General features: G+C 40.7%; 1 protein-coding gene across 1 annotated transcript in view; it reads right to left on the reverse strand.

The window, feature by feature from the left end:
* SNTG2 (syntrophin gamma 2) overlaps nt 1–20706 on the reverse strand; it is a 268449-nt gene extending 247743 nt beyond the window's left edge. Inside the window, exon 1 of the mRNA XM_037392081.1 lies at nt 20635–20706. Within this exon, the coding sequence (XP_037247978.1) occupies nt 20635–20706 (72 nt within the window). The remainder of the gene's footprint in view (nt 1–20634) is intronic.
* Nucleotides 20707–22076: the final 1370 nt, after the last annotated feature.

Here is a 22076-nt window from a genome sequence, read left to right on the forward strand (position 1 = left end):
GGGAAAGAAATTAGCAAGGGTAGTAACTAGTACTACAGCAGTGAAAAGCACCCCACTGCCTACTTCGCAAGCACCGCCTTTGAGCAAGTTTCCATGGTTTAGAAGAGGGATTATGAGGCCTGGTATTTAACCCTAAAACTCAACAATTTTATTATGGAGATCTCAAGCCACATGTGTTGAAGATTTGATGCATGTATTTTGATGTTTTGTCTGTGAAAGCCATATAACAAGTCCTCTCCCAAACAGAAATGTGATTGGCAGGCTGGCAAAGAATCATTCTTGGTCGAGTAGATCACCCATTTCAGTCTCAAGGACAGCCCAGAATAACATTTTGGAAAGACCATGAAAGGAAATATGTAGAAAAATTAAAATATAAATCTTTTGCATAGAAAACTGCTAGCTGTAAAGTAACAACCAAAGTTAGAAGGATTGACAGTTTAGCAAGGTTCTTCCTTCTTCTTAGATATTAAAGTTAATTAAAATTGGTGAAGTCATGGAGTCATTTGTGACCTATCTTAAATGTAATATAATCTCATCTGAAAAGCATGAAATTACTCTGCTTATATATATTACTTCAATTCTTAATAACTATTATAGTCATTCAATAATCCAGTTACTACAAATTACATTGCAAAAGTAGATCCATGCAATAGTCAAAAACAGAAAAGATTTGAGAAATTGTCTGCACAACATTAATGAACAAAAATCCCCAACTTATTAGGTAAAACAAACTAAAAACCACAAAACTTGCTTTGACCTCCCACTATATAACAGAGCATTTGACTTGCTGCAGAATAGGACACTATCAACAAATGTACAGTTACCATTTTCAATGCAAGAGTCAAAATGTATGTTGAATCTAGAATGTAATGCTAAGATTGGTTTTCAGTGTAGTTTGGATAGTGCTAAGTTTGACATTGGTAAATAGTCACTCTTGGACACCAGCCAAGCAAGCTTCCTAGAATGCAGGAACACCCCCATCCGTGTAAAGCTGCATTTTCTCCTAACCAACACAGAAGGACTTCATCTGATGCTTGAGTGTACGGAGCCACTGAGAGCCAAGCTTCGCATGCTAATCTCAAGCAGGGAACAGGTTCCCAGAGGAAGGGACAGTTAAAGTTAACAAACACTGCTGGTCACCGACTACCTCCAGTACTTCAAAATCTGTTTTCAGTTCAGAGCTTTTGAACATTAGTAAACACTTACCTTATGTTTATAAACACAAGGTATAGTTAATTTTGACTAGAGTCTAGGCCAAAAGTATGAATGAACATCTGGCATTTCAGTCTCAGATCAGGGATCAAAGCCAAAATTGCATGTATTATGGGAGAAAAGATGATAAACTCTTAAGAGTACAAGAGTGCAAAATGTTTGACTGCAAGGGTGAATGAAGTAGAGTAAATCAACAATTGTTTCATTTTCCAAACACTTTCAAATTTAAAAATGCTAATTATATTTAAAAAAAAACCAACCAAAACCAAAAAAAACCACTAGCTAGTGAATTTGTTAACTTGGATTGTAAGCCCACCTCAAACAGCAAGTTTAGAAAAAATCAGTAGCTGTTATAGAGGAATGCCAAATAGTAAGAAACATTTGTATATACCCTTGCTGTAAAACTTCAGGTTATGAGGATGCAGCTTGCAAATGAATGGGCCACCGAGCATGAGGCAAACCTACTGTCATTGCTGTCCTCAGCCAGTTGGGATCTTTGATATGATGGCTTACATCTACAATTAAAATTTCCAAAATCTTGTGTCCCCACACAAGCCTAGACAACACCATCTTTCTTCCTAATACAGAAAAACATACTAAAATTATCCTAAAAAACTTAAGACCATCCACATCTCCTTGTCGGCTAGGGTTTACAGAAGAGAAGCACTCTGTAAAACATTTAAAACAGTCTTGTGAAAAAGGAATGAGGTTTTTATTTATTTTGTTTACAGATTAATAGAATATAATGATCACACAAATAACTTTCCACTAAATATATTTCACTACATGGAACAAATGAATTTTGTAAAATCTGTATCCAAGAAAAGAAAACCTCCAAACACACTAGGCGTTAATTATCATCATTTGCAACAGTAAAAAAAAAGTATTTTTCCTTTTTGACGTTGAGTAATTTCAGGCAAAAATTTGAATTGCACAACTTTTTTTAAAAAGTAACTTTTCAGAATTTTTGGGGTATTATTTACTTCTATGTTTTGAACTCAACAGACCTGAAAATAAACTCTTCCCATACATTTCTTTAAGATACTTACAATCACCCTTCATATGCATCACAAATGAAATCTATGATTCATGGAACATGAAAGCATGTTCTCTGAAATTCTTCATAAATGCAAAGCACAATCTGGCTCTGTAAATCTCTAGAACTACTGAGGGGTAAGACTGGCAAGAAGCAAAACATGCATATGCACACTCATGCACAAGGGAAAATAAGACTCAGGTCTAACTTTGACAACTCAGTTCCAAAAATCCATACAGATTTATATACTGTGCACCTACATTGAAGTTAACGCATCCCACAGAAAATACATTTATATTAATGAGATGCAGTGGATCTAAAGTTACTGCATCTAAAGTTACTGCCACAGAAGAGGAACAATCCATATGGGGTGATTGGTAATATAAGGATGAAAAAAAAAGAAATACTTATGCTTTAGTTCTTAATGTCAGTTGTGAAATAACTGCAGATGTTATTTACTTGGATTTCCACACAGCATTTCATATAGAAAAGACATCTGCTTAGTGTTTTACTTCTTGAGATAAATAAAATATTGCAGTTATATCCAGAAAAATCAAGACAACCACAGCTGCAGAAGAAAAAAGTTTTGCTGAAAGTAATTAACATGTCTCACTTCTTGTTCTTTTCTGATATTTCACCACTGCATTTTGCTCAGTCCACTTCTTTCTTTTTATCTCTGCATGTTTTAGTTAGTCTTTTATCTTTTTAAATGCATATAATTTTTCTCCATGGTTACAAACCAGGTTTGTTGGTTTTATGTCCTGGTTGAGTTTCCAAGTTCTATTCAGCTGGTTCATCATTTCAGTACTTCTGTTATAATGAAAATCCTGAACAGCACAACACATTTATAGCACGTTCTTGGCTATTTTAGAAGATCTGATATTAAGCAATTAAAACTCTAACAGCAAAGCTGATTTTGAATTTGAACTGTACTTCTGTCTGTCCACATAACACAACTTAAATAAATTTAAGTAATTAAAAACTGTAATGGCAAAGCTGGGTTTGAATTTAAAATGTATTTCTGTCTGCCGACAATACTACATATTTAATAAATTTTGCCTACTTTAAATTCCTAATTTTTTGTTGTTTGCCAATGACACCAAGCTGTCAACACACTGGAGAGAAGGGATGATATCTAGAAGGACCTTGACAAGCTTGAGACGTGGGCCTGTAGCAAAGCTCCTGAAGCTTAACAAGGCCAAGTGCAAGGTCCTGTACCTGGGTCAGGGCAATTCCAAGCACAAATACAGGCTGGGCAGAGAATGAAATGAGAGCAGCCCTAAGGAGAAAGACTTGAGGAGCTCAACATGGCCTGGCAATGTGTGCTCGCAGCCCAGAAAGTCAACCATATCCTGGGCTGCATGAAAAGAAACATGACCAGCAGGTCGAGGCAGGTGATTCTCTCCCTTTACTCCACTGTCATGAGACCTCACATGCAGTACTGCATTCAGCTCTGGGGCCCCCAACATAAGAAAAGCATGAACCTGTTGGAGCGAGTCCAGCAGAGAAGACCCAAAGTCAATCAGGGGGCTGGAGCACCTCTCCCATGAAGACTTGGGGCTGTTCAGCCTGGAGAAGAGAAGGCTCCAGGCAGACCTTACAGCCACCTTCCAGTACCTACTACAGTACCTGTAGCCTTCCAGCAGGCCTACAAGAAAGCTGGAGAGGGACTTTTTACAACAGCATATAGTGACAGGATGAAGGGGAATGGCTTTAAACTGGAAGAGGGTAGATTTGGATTAGATGCAAGGAAAAAATTCTGCACTATGAGGGAGAAGCTGTGAATATTCCTTCCTTGGAAGTGTTCAAGGTCAGGCTGGATGTAGCTTTGAGCAACCTGGTCTAGTGGAAGGTGTCCCTGCACATGGCAGGGGGGTTGGAACTAGATCATCTTTAAGGTCCCTTCCAACCCAAACCATTCTATGCTTCTGTGACATGAAAATAAAAATCCATTACTGAATGCTGGCATTCTCCAGGTTTTAATAAATGAATTGCTGCAGAGAGCATCATACATTTCACATAATAGAAAAGAAATTAAAAGTACAACATTAGCTTTCAGAACATAATTTCTCCATCTCACTGATACATATCCATAAAGTTAAATCTTTATATTGGAAAATAAAATATTCCTAGTTGTTGTTTAGTATCAGTGTCCATCTGATGTGTTATTTCTGGATTAATGGCCATTTCACTGTGCAGGTTTCCAATGTTTTGACTGGGAATTAGAATGCCTTCTGTCCTAATTTATTTATTTCCAGCTTCTTCAGAGGAACGAGAGCCTTAATGTCACATGACAATTTTTTTTTTCACTGATAAAAATCAAACATTACTACACTAATTAGTAAATCACTTGAAAAGAAAGTACTCGAAACTAATACTGTAACTCCATCCAGGTTATCTTACTTATATTTCACTTCTTGGAAGCACCACAGAGATTCATTGAATCACAGTATGATTGAGGGTGGAAGGGACCTCTGGAGGTCTGTAGTGCAGTCTCCTGCTCAAAGCAGGGTCAGCTATGACAGGTAGGGTTTGACCCATAACCACTACCCCCAAAGTACAGCCATTCACTTTGTGTTCACCCATCCAGACCACAATGTACCTTTATCCCTGATACAAGAACATTGTGGAAGTTTCAGAAGTCTTACTAAAGTACAGGTAAGTAACACCTGCTGCTCTCCTCTCCCCCTTGTACACAAACCCTGTCATTTTATTATAAAAGGTGATCAGGTTGGGCAGGTGTGATCTACCCCTGCTAAGTCCACACTGGCTATTCACAGCTACCACCCTCCTCCTTCACACACCCATGAAAACTCCTTGACACATTCCAAGAAGCCTCATTCCACAATGTTGCGAGTGCCCAAAGTGAGGCTGCAAGCCTGTATTTCACCATACCTCCCTTTAGGCCTGTTTTTACATGGGGGCAACATCTACCTTTCTCTACTCATCCAGAAGCTCCCCTGATGTCTATGATCTTTCAAAGATGACAGAGAGCAGCCTTACAAGGACATCAGCCAGTGCTCTCAGCACCCTTGGATGCAGCCCACCAGGTCCCACGCAGTTCTTGCAGGGAAACTGTGCCTTGATCCTCACCCACTACACTACTGGTAGTTCTTTTCCTTAGACTATCCCAAAAAGCAGAGGCCTGGAACACCTGATGGCTGAAGATGAAGCAAAGGTGGCATCAAGCAGAATCATAGAAACATTTAGGTTGGAAAAGACCTCTAAATTTATCAAGTTCAACCGTAAATGTAACACTACCTAGACCAACGCTAAACCATGTCCCTAAGTGCCACATCCACCCATCTTTTAAATACCTCCAGGGATGGTAACTCAACCACGTCTCTGGGCAGCCTGTTCCCATGCTTGATAGCCCTTTCAATGAAGATTTTTTTTTTTCCTAACATCCAACCTAAGCCTCCCCTGGCACAACTTGAGGCCATTTCCTCTTGTCCCAAAGCACCTCAGCTTTGTGTCCACTTTCACCTGCCCCATTCAGCAACAGTCCCACATTTCCCTCGTTCAGCCTTTTATTACTAATATAGTGATAGAAACTCTTCTTGTTGAGCTCATGTGTCCCTTGCAAATCTTAACTCCAGATAGGCATTGACTGTAGTGACACCATTCCCACATAACCATGCAACGTTTCTACATTCCTCCTCTGTAGTCCATCTTTGCTGTATTTTTGCACTGAAGCCTAGTCATGAGTTCCCTGTTTAACAAAGCTCTTACCTTGCCAAGTCTACTTGACATCTTAAGTATTGTGATGGACGTTCTTGCTTATGGAGGAGGTTTTTAGTCTGCCACTCCACTCTGGCTGGAGAGATGGTTAGACCTAATTAACTACAGACTTCACCACTACAGAAGTAATTTCATGCAGCAAAGTCAGTCTTACAAAACAGAATACAATTCTTTTTGCTTGTTAGTATGAAGATACACTAAGATCTTCTATCAGTTAGATCCAGAAGTTTCCTTGATCAAGAAGATAAGTGTCATGGCCAAATCTTTATTTAATAGACTCTGAAAAATGTCTGTAATTGAGGCTTTCTTTATTCTCGTTCATAAAATAACTTTTATAATAATCAGAAAACTCTAGAGAAGACAGAGTAAAGAAAATTTTGTAATCCTCAAAACTGTACTCTTCTGCAGATTTTCTCCTTTAGAACAGAACACAGTGAGTAGTAAAACAATTCAACTTTGGAAGGGTGGCCAGTTGCAATCTGAGTTAAGATGGACAACAAATATTGCAATACACACATATTAAATAGTTGTCAACAGCTCACCTCTCATAGTGTCTGTTATGGGTTGTAGGTTCTCCCACTTGTCTCAGCTACATCTGGCACCAGTTGTTGTAGTTAGAGTCCAACTCAGTCAGCCTCACACAGGGCACCAATTGTTGCAGCACAAACAAACCAGTCGGCTGCAACAAGGCTTTTACCACACTGCTCCTCCTACATCCAACCCCCCTCCCATGATCCTCAGGGCTATTTAACTATTTAGCAGGAACGAGCTACACCTGCATATCATCCAGGTCAATCAACCACTGCCTTCCAGGCAAGGCCACAGCTGCATGTTATCAGTGCTAATCAACCCACTGCCTTCATTCCTCTGCTTGTGTTTCTTCATTTTCTTCTTTTTAGAAAGAATTATTAGAATTACAATTGAAATGCATGAAAAACACATTAACCATGAAACTGCATTGGAACAGATTGCTCAGATAACTTTGTGCCATCTCTAAGGACAAAGATTCCACCAAATCTAAACCTGAACCTTGAATATTGGAACCATGATCTCACATACCACCTAGGTATTTCAGATATCTTACTTTTAACAGGCAGATTCTCCCTGCACCATCTGAAACATAGCTCCAGCCTTGCAAAGCAGAAAAACATAATATACACACACATACATACATGTGGGTGTAAGAAAGATGCTACATGGCATAACGTTGCTGAAAGGTTTCTGATTCCTGAATCAGAAGTTTTGCAGTTTACTCTTCTGTAGAAAAATTAAGCAGCAATTTAAGCAGAGTAATTCTTTCATGCAATTCATTAAATAAACGGAACAGCAATTAATAGTTCTATTCTTTTCACATACACCAAGCAAATGAGTGGCAGTGTATCTGTGGACTTGGTTGGTGTGTATAGCTTTGAATATTCTTTATAGAACATGCTATACAGATATCACACAGGTAGCTCCAACTCAAACATTTAAACTGGTTATTACTGCTATAAGATACTGCTAATAAAAGGAATTAATGTTTAAATAAGTTTTTAAACTTCATCATGACCAACAAAGTTGTAAATCTGTTAACAATACCCAAAATATGCTGATTATCCACAGAACATTGTTCACTTTGCAATCATATAAAGTGATTATTTTTGTTATCAAAAAGGCTGCAAATCTGGATGCTAAAAAAGAACAGTCAAGCACACAAAGCCATTTCAACAGAAAGAAACAGCTACAAAAAGACTGGAAAGTTTTTCTTTTTCTGTTAAAAAACTAGAGGATTAGGGGAAATCACGAGCCAAACATAAGTCAATTGTCTATTTCATGCTCCAGGATGTGTAATTATGAGATACATCTAGAGTAATCCTGCTTGATTCAGCATATTGACCAAGCCACAGTTGGGAGTCCCATAAACAATTTTTACAGGCAGACATGGGCCAACTGAAAAAAGTCAATAGTAAAGAAAATGCATGATTCGAAGAGTCAGGGTGTTGATACTGCTTATACTACAGAAGACAGAACGACAATCTTCAGATACACTGACAGCTGCTGTAAAAAGTATCCTACTGCAAAGACCAAACAAGGTAACAGCAGATGTCAACTGTAGGGGAAAAAAAAAAAAAATAAAAAAAATAAAGCCAAAAGAGTGAAGAAATGCCAACAAATTAACTCAATATGATCCTGATCAACTTGGGTCTCCAGGTGCCAGGGAGCAGCAAGAGTGGGCTGCTCCACCAGGGGAGGTAAGCAGGAAGCTCAGGGCAGTCATGAGGCAGGCAGGGGCGGTATCCTTACCAAAGTGTGGTCCCACACAGTATGCGAGCAAGAAAAGTAGAGCAAAATACCAGCCAAAGTACAATCTCAAATCTGACAAAGTAGCAAGGAATGTTTATAAACACGAACAGGTAATGCCTGAAGAAGAGGCATGTATATTCTTTTTAAACTTGATCAAGGTACTAGCAAGACCTGGCAACCTGCAACACAAACTGAGAATAACCAGGAATTAATTCATTGGAGCAGTGGGAACTGCAGTCACATTTATATATTGCTTTTTGTGGGCAGAAAGAGCCCTATATTACTGCTACATTGTGGGTGTTACATGTTATTCAAGGGTGCTTTAAAAGAGAATTAAAGCACCTGAAACATGAAATCAAATTTGCTAAGCCTACATCCAGACAGGCTAGTAATGCATTACAAGAAAAGTAGATCTGCAGAGTAAAACTGCTTTTGTCAAGGATGCAACACTCCTACCACGGGCATTTGGGGGAGGTTTTATTTTGGACTTGCTATAGGACTGTCCCCTGGACTCTACCCTCATTAGTACCTGCAATTAATTAGGTACATCTATGAAACATCTTTCAGTTTAGTTCCATCTGAAAGACATTCAGCTTAAATACTTCTGTACCAGCATTTTAGTTCACACTAGTAGCAGATTTTTGAAGCATATCTCCCCAAGTCATTCCCACCTCTTATGCCGTGGTCTGCATTGTAGCATGGTCTCAGAGCACACAAACTGGAGCCCAAACACTAACAGGCATTCAGTCCACAAGATCAGGCTAAAGCTAATCTGAAATAACACCCCAGAGAATGATACAGCGTGAATGTCCAGCCCCTCTGTCTTCCTCCACAAATCTACTCATATTCAGATGTGCTACTTAGCAACATAGGATGTACCTTTGGTGTACTCCAAACCACTTTACAGCACAGACTACAAGGCAGTAAATACGGACAATAATGAGATTCACCTGAAAATCATGTTCCTAATCCAAAGTAAAATATTAAAGCACAAGCTCTAGGATGAAATAAAGGCTCTTTGGAATGAACTCTTTTCTATCACCATTTCATGCTTTGTTCTGCAAGCCACAGAGTATATAAATATTTGGGGGTTTGGAAAAAAACCCACATAGTCCTTTACTCAGCTCACTGGTGGTAAATTCCCCTAAATAAAAGGGTCAGCAAGTCTCAAACACTTCTGTGCACATCAAGTTAGTATCAATGACAAACAGGACAGCTACAGTGAGGAGGCCAAGTCTAAGTGGTAGCATCTATACCAGCAAATAAAGCAGCTGAGGGCCAGGAGTTCAGCTGTCACAGCTCTTATCCGTGAACTGAAGAGCCTTTGCCCTCCCTGAAGACATGAACCACAATTGTGCTGCCCACAGGAATGGTCCCAAGTCACAGTCTGGATATTATTTGGAAGACTGCTAATTAGTCTAGGAAAAAAATTGTGCTAAGGAAAATGCTAACAGTTTAACAGCATTGTCAAATGCCTTTTAGTTCTTGGAGCTATGCCATGGCCTTCTTAGTGTAGTTGGTAGCCAGTAATTCCCACCTACAGAAGGGGCATATCTTCAGAAGGGTACAGTCTGAATGGAGCATTTTTCTGCTTCTACAGCAGTTACTTCACCACATTCAACTACCAGACCTCGAGGTATGGCTGCACCTCTGAATTACAGGCTACCCTGTACCCCAGCAGAGAGACTGGAAGACTTATTATAGCTGGAAAAACTAAGACAAAGTGTTATGTTCCACTTAAATGAAACAGTCATACAAAATATCTGTAGAGCTCATTAGTGAAAACACCTTAATTTCACATAAGAACATGAAATTAGTTCCACAAGATATTTGATATGTAAATATCAAGCAAGCTGATGAGACTAGATTGCCATTTACAAGTAGCATATATAAAGTTTTATTCTGTACAATAATGTTCAAGATGACAATTTTCCATTATATTTAAGAAAATACTTTTTCATATTTCTTGCAGATTATATATCGAGAACATAGACTACTGCTTGAATTGTTCTTTTAAGTCATGTCCAATTAAATAGAAGATACAGAATTAGCTCTCAGTGAGCAGAAGCCCTCCTAAAGAAATACCAACACCACAAATAAAAGCAGAGACTATAGTCAGACAAGTCGGTTACAGAGAAATGCCATTCTTAGCCCTAAATAACGTTTCCTCATCTTTTATTTTGGCAAATGATTTGATTACTTAATTTAAATAGAAAAGATCCCTTCTTCTCCCTAGGACAAGATTTTTCTAATTTATATTGATAACACTCTCTTGGCTGACCTCTGTTTGCCAATGTTTCACATAAATACTTGAAAAATAATGTTCTAAAAACCACTTATAAATTCCATCCAAAAGGAATTTATAGAACTGCATTACATTAATCTCAGACCATGGTGCCACAAATCACAGCAACAGGTTAGTGGGTTTGTTTTACTTTTATTGATCTGACTTCTGCTAGATATGCTGGGCTAAGTCACAACTTCTGCAAGGCAGCATAGTCTGGAGCTGATTTTCAAAATACAAAAATATTTTTATAGTTCTCCCAAAGCAGAGAGCCCTAACACTAATTACCTAAAAAATATACATGAAGCACTCTTTGCACTTCTTTCGTGGCACTTGGCAACGAATCACATACTGGACTAATAGAGGGGAAATTTTATAAATTTTAAAAGATGAAATCTTCATTTTATGCTATAAATTGATAAAGCAAGATGTTTTTGTGGAACAGAATTAGATTGACCCTGGTCAGATTAAAATGACACTAGAATTATAAGAATTACAGAGTCAACTCAAGCAGGTTTACTACATTTAATTATATTTAGCTATGAAAACTACAGCAAATAGACACGAAGTTAACCTTACTGACATTCATGAAAGTCTGTCAAACTGCTGAAATCTGAAAAGAAAAAACAGAGATAGCAGAGAATTAAGTATGGACTTTCCCTACTACACACAGATAGAAGTAACCCAGAAAAACGACCCAGTCCTCCCTGATGTCTAGGTAACACCCGTCTCCTTACTCACTCCACATCCATTCCCTGTAATGAATGCTTTATAATGTTTCTGTTCTTTTTTAAAAATAAATAAATAATAAAATCTTCTCTTTTCATTTTTGTTTACTTCTTGTCAACTGGTGTTATAAATTGATATGGAGCACCTACAAAGAGTACATGTTCAGCTAATGAGAAAGTCTGAAAAATCTTTATTTGTTTTTTGGGGTTTTTTTCTGGTTTGGTTTTCCTTTTTTTTTTTTTTTTTTTTTTTTTTTAAGTAAAGCCAAGATTGTAAAGAAGGAGCAGAAATGAGTGAAGTACATAGACAGGTACATAAGAGCACAATAGCACATAAGCACAAGTAAGTAGTCAGGCAATAAGCTACAAAAATAAAGAGGTGACAAAAAACAAATCAAATAAGATTTTTAACTGTGGTTGGTTTGGGGTTTTCCTAACTGAGAGTCAGTAAAAGATTACTCCTTCTTTCCACTTTCCTGACATGTGAAATAAATATTCCTGAGGGTATTAGTCACATATGGTTCCAACTGCTACAAGATGGCCCTTGGTAAGAATTACAAATCAAATTTTTGTTTTCTTACTCTAAGGGATCAATTACAGGTAGTAAAAGTCAGGAGAAGTAAGCATTCTTCCAAGCTACAATTTATATTGTCTGACTTCCATAAACAACAGAAAGCTTTCTGGGGCTGTGTATGCAAATCAGACCTAGCCAATTCAGTTCATTCATTCTCATCACTAGGCTGCTGTGGTAGATTTTGACAATTCAGACTTCAGGCTTGCTTCCTATACTCCCTACCTTTAGGAGTACTCACATATTCCTAAACTATGTATAAAGCAGACTGCTTTCTTGTTGGATTCAGTATGTTTCCTGAAAAGATCATGTTGCTTTTGAAAGTCCTTTGAAACCAAAACATCCTGCTACATCTCTAACCCTGATTGCTTAAACTAAGTTGTGATGGTGCCATGCCTTTGTTAATGCCCCATTTAACAAAAAAACACAGCTGGTGAAACTTCTGGAAGTCCAATTTCAGTAAAGAAATTTTTTTTTTTTTTTTTAAAAAAGGAAGGTACACTGGAGAGATTTAAGCCTCATTTTATGAAAATTTGTAAGTAAAATGAGCGATACATACTGTATTTTACTTGATTGCAAGCAAAGATGTATAACTAATTGTTAACAGTGAATAAATTTGCCCATATCCAATCTCTGCCATCCTTCCCTTGAAGATGACGCTATGTAACAAATCAGTAATTCAACCTTAAAACTGGTGCCAGTTGGTAATTTTGGCTGTGGTGGATTCCAGTAATTCTCTAATGTAGAATGACTGTGAAGTTTTTCTTAAGTACACCAAGGAAACTGGAGATTTGTGTGGAGCTGAGGTACAACAGGTTGAAGTGTATCTGTTACCTATAGGTTCTCTCAAGACTAAGGTCTTCATTTAGTAGAGTTGTAGATCGTACAAACCATAACCTATTCTGCGATTATCACTTGGAAAAGGTATCATAACTAGCCCATATATAATAAAGTTCTTGTCAGAAAACAGAGTCTTCCCTCACCCTCTATTTTTCAAGTATTATGAGTACAGACACATACAGGTATGCACACTTGTTCTAGTAGGATCAAAGATTCCTTTCATGGTCACAAAATCCTGAATAACAGACTTGGAGATTTTAGTACAGTAAAGTTACTCTTCAAAGCACACTAAAAAGTCTAATACTTTTATGTAATGTCATTTTTCTCTTTATTATTTAAAAAAGACTATTCTGTTTAGCACATCCAGCATATGCACCATATGATGCACCAGATGCCTTAGTAATTAATTCATCTCTTAAATGAAAAGTACAATAAATAGTTGCATAAAACAGTGTGTTGATGCAACTGATAACTACACTGACAATTCAAAACTAGAAAAGGAAAAGATTTTATAAAAAGCAATAGCTACATCACAAAATGAGACTGTCAGACTTAACTGGCAACATATGCTTACTTACGCTTCAACTGTATTCTGGAAATGACTGTATATGCTTATATTGCCATGCCATCAGGCTCATGAAGGGTGGCAGAAGAATATCTAAATGCTCCATTTACAAAAATGCTGTGTAAGACAAGAGGATATGTTGAAAAAAACAGAGAGGAAAAGACACATCATATAAAATTAGACTGTAATGCCTGCTTGAAGAGAGTAGACTACTAGTACAGAAGGAACTTGAATTTTATTAACACAACACCACCTATGAGTAACTCCTTAAGCCTTTCTAAAAACATGACTTAATACTGTTAAGACAGGATTTGTATGGAAAGAAGTGCCTATGAATTTCCTTGCAGCACCTGCATCTTAGCTGCAGCCAGTGAAACAAATGCAAAATCTCTTTGCTTGTTGATTAAACAGGTTTGTTGGAGAGGAAGATGGCAAACATGCTTGTGACAAACAGTTTTCAAATATGCATGCATTCTCATGATATCCAATTTGAGATCAATTCTTCTGTCACTTTCTTCCAATAAACTTAATAATTTTACATACACTTAGTGGAAAAAGGCAGTTCCTATAGGGGAAACAAATATTCATTACTGTCTTCCATATCATCTAGCACGGTTTTGAATGTGTATGCTTGTTTGTCTGGATTTTCCATGTTATATGTTATTATATAAAATACACAATATAATATATCCATATTCATGATGACTCTAAATATACTACTCCTTAGTTACATGAGGAGCAGAAGCAAGTACATTCATGCTTGTAAGTTAAATCATTGAGTATTCTTCACAGAACTCTGCATCTGTTATTGGATGGGACAGAATAGTGCATGATTTACTGAAGCAAAAACAAAAAAACCCAAAAAAAACCCCACCACAAAATCCCACAAAATCTAATTGAGATACGGAAGCAAGCCTTGAAAAACATTTTCCACATAATTTTTTTTTTCGGGGGGGGGGGGGCGGGGTTCATCACATAATCAGAAAATGCAGAGTACTGAAAGACAATTTACTCAATCCAAGTTTACAAAAAAAAAAACAAACCACCAGCTAAAAACCTTAACTCTTTCTTCACTACCAGCTCCACTGGTAAAGTTAGGAACAATAATGCTCACCCACTTCACAGCGTACTCCGAAACTAAGTATATACAGTGTACAGATAGCTGTTAACAACTTTTAGTAGTATCAACCGCCGTAATAGCACTGTGGAACCTCTGTCCACTAGCTGACATAATGTAGCCAACACTGTTTTCCCACTGGCTGTGTGAAAATAGCCCATTCACAAAACACAGGCTGAACTGCCCTGAGCCCCATTTGAACTCTACATTTCTTGTTAGGCCTCCCACAAAACTGGGCATAAAAGGGAATTCCCATCAAAAGGTACAACCACCAAACTGCCATTTTGTGGCAAGGAAGACTCATCAAGAGCTGATGATAAAGATTTGACACCAAAAGGCTTTGATTCCATCTCTCTCTGGACAAGACTGTTTCTGTGGTCCACAATGGGTTAATCAACCCCTCTCGGCTAGCAAGTAAAATGTGGAACTCACTCAGTACTGCTTTACATTAAGGAAGTGCTATGAAACTTGGCTGCTCAGGCTCCAGGAAGTGTGTTTAGGGGAAAAGTTTCTCCTTAGTTTTTATTCATCCCTTGACTTAGAAATCTCATCTAAACTGCGCAAAGGTAAAAATCCCAAAACAGCAGGTGTAAACCAGTCCTGCAAGTGTGGCAGGGTGGAGGCAAGTATTATAAGGCTAATGGTTTTACAGTAACATACAGTATGAGCATGTACTGCGTCTCCTTAAATACAGTACAAAACAACTGAGGTTTTCTATTGATTTTCCTGCCCAGAAATTCTCAAAATACTACAAATGCATTTTGTCCCTACTACAATCTGAACTTCACAAGGAGATGATAAATGTGATAATATTGATTAGATTGTGCTAACAGGTTCCAGCTCTTCAAGGTTATATCCTTTAGAGAGTTTGTAAATCTCATTACAGAAATCTGCCTGCTGATATACATAAATAAAGAGTGGCAGAAGGGTTCCAGCATGACAGCTCTCACTGGAGTCACACTGTTCTTCAGACAGAACGTTCAGACAAGCAGGTACAGAGAAGTTCAAAACGGTAGAATCAGCCTGCCTTTTTCAAAGAAAGGCCAAAAAAATGTAGATTGTGTATTAAATGAGTGTTACTGACAAAGGGTGTCTGGAGTGAAGCACAATCTTGGGCCTCCCTTGGCTTTAACTGTCAGCTTTGCCAGTAATATGAAGGATGAGAAAATCCACTAAATTGTTCCAAGCACTTTACTTTAACATGCACTTTTTATAGTAAATGAATCTTAACTTCACATGAAAGTGTGTCAGCCTTTCCCTGCTTTGGGGTGGGGGGGAAGAGTACATGAAACCACATGCAAAAAATCAAGTACAATGATCTTCTAAATTCCCCTCAAGTCATCCATTCATTTTTAACTAAAGGAGGAAAAGAAGAGGCACTTTTACTAGCTATCTGCTTTTTAAAAACTTAGGATTTCCCTCTGAGACAGCAGGGGGCAAGGGGGACGAGGAAGAGGATAACACTGAAATGGACCAGGGATCCTTCTGTCCTGGTAGACAGAAGGCTGTACAGACTCACCAGTGCATGCTGTCAGCCACGAAGGCTAACAGCATCATCAACAAGAGAGATGTGATCCAGGTAATCATTTCCCTTTACTTGGCACTCATTAGACTGCGTCCAGTTTTGGGCCCCACAATACAAAACACATTGAAAGTGGGAGCAAGTCCAATCAATGCCCGCCAGAACAGTGCAGCCCCCTCTGGAGTGTGTAGCACTTAGGCTGTGAGGAGAGGCTGAGCAAACTGGGCTTGCTTGAACCTGAAGAAGTGGCTCTGGGGGAGAGCTAACAGCAGCCCCTGACTTCACCATGAAAACAACCCAGCAGGGAGCAGGTTCACCAGAGAGGCTGTGCAGTCTCCATCCTTGGAGGTTTCAAAGACGCAATGGGAAGAGACCTGAGCAACTCAGTCTGAATTCAGCAGTCACTGCTTTCAGAAGAAAGGTTAGGTTCACAGGCCTCCCAAGGTCTTTTTCAAGCTGAATGTGTCAGATTTGTGTTTGCTGTCTCTATTATCATGCTGCCACTGACAAGCAATCTTACGTGTCAGGGTTGTAGGAACACAGTCATGCCCTGTTCCTTCTGCTGAGTTCTGCTACCATTTCTATTCTCAGCAGTCTCGGTACTCCTGAAAGAAAGTGATTCTATTTATATTTGTTTCATAAAGTGTTTAAAACATCAGAAAAGAATTGCTTACATTATGAAACACAGATCTGAGGTGTAAAACAAATACCAAGGCTGTTCTTTTTCTGAGATCAGACATTGCTTTTCAAAGCAGGAGGTGAGCACAAGTCCTGTTTCCATTAACATGTTAAAGTCATAAGCTTGAATATATTTTTTTTACCAGCTTAGTAACCGTTTTCATGGAGATATGTACAAGCAGAAGCAGGATTAAGATTTGGTTTGTGACAGTAGGGAAGCCAAGTGGAAGAACATGAAACATTTGAATACTCTGATAGTAAGTGCTTGGTAAATTTCTTTATTAGTATCCTGAAACTATTAATTTCACAGATTTTTAGAGGGGAAAAAATCTTCCCAAATTAGTGGGAAGTCAACAACATTTACACTGGAAAGTATTCATTAGGCTTCACACAGTGGAATATATGGGCTCCCACTCCCTGTCAAGAAGCTGTGCCATCTGTGTTTCTGTGGTTTTACCCAAATCAGAAGACAAACTCTGTTCACAACAAAAGTTTCTGAAATCAGCTTTCTCCCAGCAAGGGATTTTAGCAGAAGATTAGTATGTGTGGGGAAAAGCTTCAATTAATAAGTATATCCTATCGATTTGCATTGTGGCATAGACCGATCTTGGAAATAATCTTGAAATCCATGCCACCTTAGTGCTGATACAAATTTTAATGAAAAACATAGGAAAGTTGAAGCTTCTTGCAATCACATACAGTACGACTGAATACGGTCCAAGCCTACAAAAATACCACCGTGGAATATTAATAGTGGTCACCTATTTTAGGAAAATGGCAAGATTAAATGTTGACCCCGAATAAACAGATAGGGAAAAGGCAAGAGACCGATGTCTGTGGTAACATGCCACCTAGTGTTCACCTTCAGGAAGCGTCTGTATTGGTGAGTGTCAAATTCTGAAAAAACATCAATGCCCCAGGACTTGCTTTCAAAAAAAAAGGGTAAATATATTAGCATCTCTATCCGAGTATCTATCCAAGTATCTACATTACATAGACATGGGGGCGGGGGGGGTGGGGGGGAACGTGGAGGAGAGGAACAGAAAACCTGCATGTGCTGGACTTCCTCCTGTTATTGAGTATACAGTTTGAGTAACTCCAGAGAAGAGCACTATCCAATAAAGTTCCATGTCATCTTTTCCTTTTGGTTTCTTCCAAAAAAAAGTCTACTGATAACTTCTTTGTGGTTGTGGATGGAAGTTATTAGAAAACTGGTTCTACCACATACAACATGCACAACAGAAGTTCAAGAGAATAGTCCCTATTCTAAAAAAAAATATCCAAACTAGTGACAAGGTTTATTTAAACATAGCAATGAGCTATACACTTTTATTTCTTCATTTGAAATCCTGACATACCGACAGTATGAGTGACTGTAAGGCTGTATCATTCCCTTCCATGCTTCCAGCAACACAATGAAAACCACAGTATCTAATGCATACTAGGTCGCTAAGACCATAAAACACACAAAATCATGGCACAGGCACTCTGACACAGTAACAATTCCTAAGGGATTTGACCTCCTGGGTATTTCAGAGGGTAAAGTGAGGGAAGAATTATATGAGAAATCAGAACAGAAAGTTCACTACAGATAAAGGAAACATATGCTGCTCTCTAAAATCAGCTCAATAAGAGTATGTGTCTCTCCCAAATGGACTAAGTAACAGAATTACACTAAGAGAAGCCTGGCAAAACATTACAGACAAGGTCTGACGTAAATTTCAGTTCCACAGAACAGAACATAAACAACTGCATTTCAGGAAGTGTACAGATATATTGCAAGAAACATTCTTAACAGAGCTTGTTTGTGTTAAAAACACAAGTGTACAAAATACATTAGTATTTCAAATCTAGCATGCTGTCTTTAATTTGAAAGTATGCTGAGTTACTTTCAAAGTAGTATTTAACTGTCATCCTTCTAAGGAGAAAAAAACCCTCAAATGTACCTTTAAGTATTAAGACTGCCTAGCTACCACAAAACAATGAATTGGACTCGGCATGCAATATTTAGGAGTTAAATGGTAACTACTCTTACTATATCTTATTTCAGAGAAAAATGTGCAGACACTGTCAATACACCGATATAAATTTTTCTTTTAGCAAGGCAGACAGACATAGATTCAAATACTGTTAAATAACTCAAGAAGATGCAAGTCAAGCACCTATCACACTGTTAATTATAAAATAAGTCTTTATATTGTAAGATATTTTGAGCATAACTCTCTGCAGAGGTTGAGTATGTGGCACCTCTGGGGAGCCAGGCAGTGATGAACTCACGTAAATAAATATCCTGCCATAAGATGTCCCTGTTGAACTTAAAGTCTATATGTCTTTCTTTTTTTAAGACTATATATACATGCCTTCTTTCAATCATACACCTATTCAAACTACTCTGGAAAGTGAGGCTAAGCTGTTTCATGTTTCCTGTAAAGAGCTTGCCAAAGCTTTAGTTTCAGGGCACTATTTCCTATTCAGGGTCCAGGTAAACTATATAGCCACAAGCTTTTAGCTCCTACCACTCCTGTCCAACAGGTCAGTTCACCATTAATTCAATATCTGGTTTGGCCCCGGACAAAAGTCCCATGAGTATCAGCACGACCAGCATGTCCTATTGGCCTTAAAGTATACATTTAACACAACGACAAGAAGCCAAGTCATAAATTTCACCTAACAATAGCGATTATCCCTCGCCTTTAACACTGAAATATTGTGAGCTGCCATACAACCTACTCAGCTGTTAACATTCTAGGTAATTGCTGAAGAGATTATTTTTGCAGTTCAGGAGCAGGTCTTACCAATCAAGAGATGTGGATCAGCTGTAGAAACACAGAGGATTCTACAGAACATTTAATTTGATTACTTCCTTTTGAATTACAGAAATTCTAAAAACTCAAAAGGTTAAATGTTTGCACCTCTTCACACACAGTGGACAGATGGAAATACACAGTGCAAAAGGACAAGACAAGTTTGTTTCCACAGTTGTACAGCTTATGATGCCAGGTATTCTCTACCCTTTGTTCCTACACTTGCATCTTCCAAATATTTATTCTCAGTCTTACGATTACAGAGGCTCAAAGCAGTTATAAATTCAACGTGAGGGGCAACACGTCCGTAAGTCATCCTTCACTCAGACACCTTCTAAACACCAATCTGGATAGAACAGGCGGAAAACAACACAGTTTTCCTTTAAAAATTGCAAGGCTGCGGTCACAGAAATAGCTCGAAGGACAGGGCAAAAAAAAAAAACAAACAAAAAACAAAGGGTTGTTTATTTTAGCACCGGTAAACTTTCTTAGATAAATGCACCGAGTAACTTCTTAGACCGTGCCTGACCCAGCGATTACGCTGCAACAAGGCAGCGCCACAAGGAGCGGCACATTCAACAGCTGCCTGTAAGGGTTTCAAGAGGTGCGCAGGGCATACCTACTGCATGTTGCATGAACGAGGGACAGCTGAGAACCGCCGTCAGAGGGCATCATTCATAATGATCTTCCAAATACGCTCTAGTGAAGTAGCAAGTTATTTTCCAACTCCCTCACGGGCTTCTCCTAGAAGTGCGTGAGGTGCTAAACGCGTCGCGGTAGCCGATTTCCTTTGCTTGCAGCGGGGTTAGAAACCCAGCGGTTCATCGCTCTTCCCGGGAAACTCGACCCTCGGGCTGCCGCCTGTCACGGCGGGTCGAGAATCGCGATCGCAGCAGGTACAGCCCCCCCCGGCGCCGGGGACAAACCCCACCCGACCGCGCTCGGGCCGCCGCTGCCCGCCCGGCTCCTCGCCCCCGCGGCCGGCGCGGGGCTGGGGGCGCGACGCGCGGGAAGGCGGGCGCCCCGCTGAGGGGAGCCGCGCTGAGCGCCGGCAGCTGAGCACCGGAGCTGCCGCCTCGCCCCTCCGACAGCCCCTCGGCGTCGCGGGGTCCGCACCGCCCCGCTTCCCGCTCCCCTCATGCTGGCGCCTCCCTCCCGCCCTCCGGGCAGCGCTGCCAGCGGGACCCTCCCCACCCTCCGCCCCGCCGCGGGAGTCGGTACCGGGACGGGCCGAGGGGAGAGAGGGTACTTGCCCAGGTGGGGACGAGGAGGCTGCCGGGGCGCTCGAGCGGTCCTGAAGGAGGCTGCTTCCCCGCCACGCTCATCTCCTCCCATGCAGCTGGCGTAGTCCTCTCAGACGGGCGGCTCAGCGGGACGCGGCACCTCCGGCACCGACTCCCAAACGCCCACCCCTACCGGCAGCGCCGGCGTCCCGGCTCCGGGGGGCAGGCTCGCACCGCGCCGCGCTCTGCCCCGCCGCCCGCGGCCCGGGCGGGGCGGCGGCACCGGCAGGGCGGGCGGGGGTGTGACGCGTGGGGCGCCCGTGGGCTCGGAGCCGGGAGAGGAGAGGAAGGCGGCGGCGGCGGCGCGCTGGCTATTTAACTTCGCCCTGCGCCGGGGGGAAGGCGCCGCCGCTCCCCTCCCCTCTGCGGCCACATCCCGTTCGCCCGGCTCTGGGTGCTGCTGCAAGGGCTGCCGCGCTCCTCCTCGGCACGGCTCGGTACGGCACGGCTCCGCTTGGCCCGCCCGCGCCGCTCCCGCCCGGCGCCGCTTCCCTGCGGGGCGGTGCCGGTTTGGGCTCCGGCCGCTGCACCCTTTCCCCGGGGACAGCTCTGGGGCCGCGGCCCTTCTGCCGGGGGAAGGTGGGCGAGGCGGCGGCAGGCGGCGGGGTGGCACCAAGCGGCAGCCCCCCACCCCCCCGGTCTGCGGGCCGGGCCGGGCCTGGCGCGGGGGCGATAACACGGACAGCTCCGCAGGGCCCGCACCGCAGTAAAGCATGAGGCGTTCGCTCCTGGAGCTCTGAGTCGCCACCAGGAGCGGTTTGACATCCCTCGAGATTTCTTGGTAATCTTGGGTAACACAGGGCAATCTGTCTGTCGGCAGGAAAAGTCCCCACCCCTGAACGCTGACATCCCGTTTTGCTCTTTCCTTGATATTTTGGCTTCTATCGAAGTCCCTAACCGTGGCCTGGGCCATCACTTTTGGGGGAACTTCTTCTAGGTCTGTGGTGGCAATGCTGAGGCTTGATCCTAAGGAGAAAAGGTTCAACCTGGTCCTTGACATAGTAGTAGACATATTTTTCTTCCCTGAGGGGAGAGGAGGGAAAGCTTCTTAACTTCTTCCATCAGTTTATATAAGAAGATCAGTGTTTCACGCACATACCCTTCTGTTTTCTTATCTAAGTGTAATTGCAAAGACGCCTCTGTTCCCTTTTGAAGCCTCTGCCTTGTGATGCAAGGATGAGATGCTATCATACACAAGTACATAATGAGGAAAAAAAGGGGTGAGTGGAGCTGGCCAGACTTTTTCTAAAGTTAGTTTCAAAGATATTTCTTCTACCCAATATTACTATTATTTTTGTAAAAGCAGCAGAAGAGTTAAGTAATAAAGGAGTGTGCATAATCTTCTACTTGGAGTTAACTGCATACAAAATACTGCCTGTCATTGCTGTCTTTCACCATAGTATGAACTCCTC

The sequence above is a fragment of the Falco rusticolus genome, chromosome 6 (assembly GCF_015220075.1).
Source record: "Falco rusticolus isolate bFalRus1 chromosome 6, bFalRus1.pri, whole genome shotgun sequence".
NCBI classification, from domain to species: domain Eukaryota; kingdom Metazoa; phylum Chordata; class Aves; order Falconiformes; family Falconidae; genus Falco; species Falco rusticolus.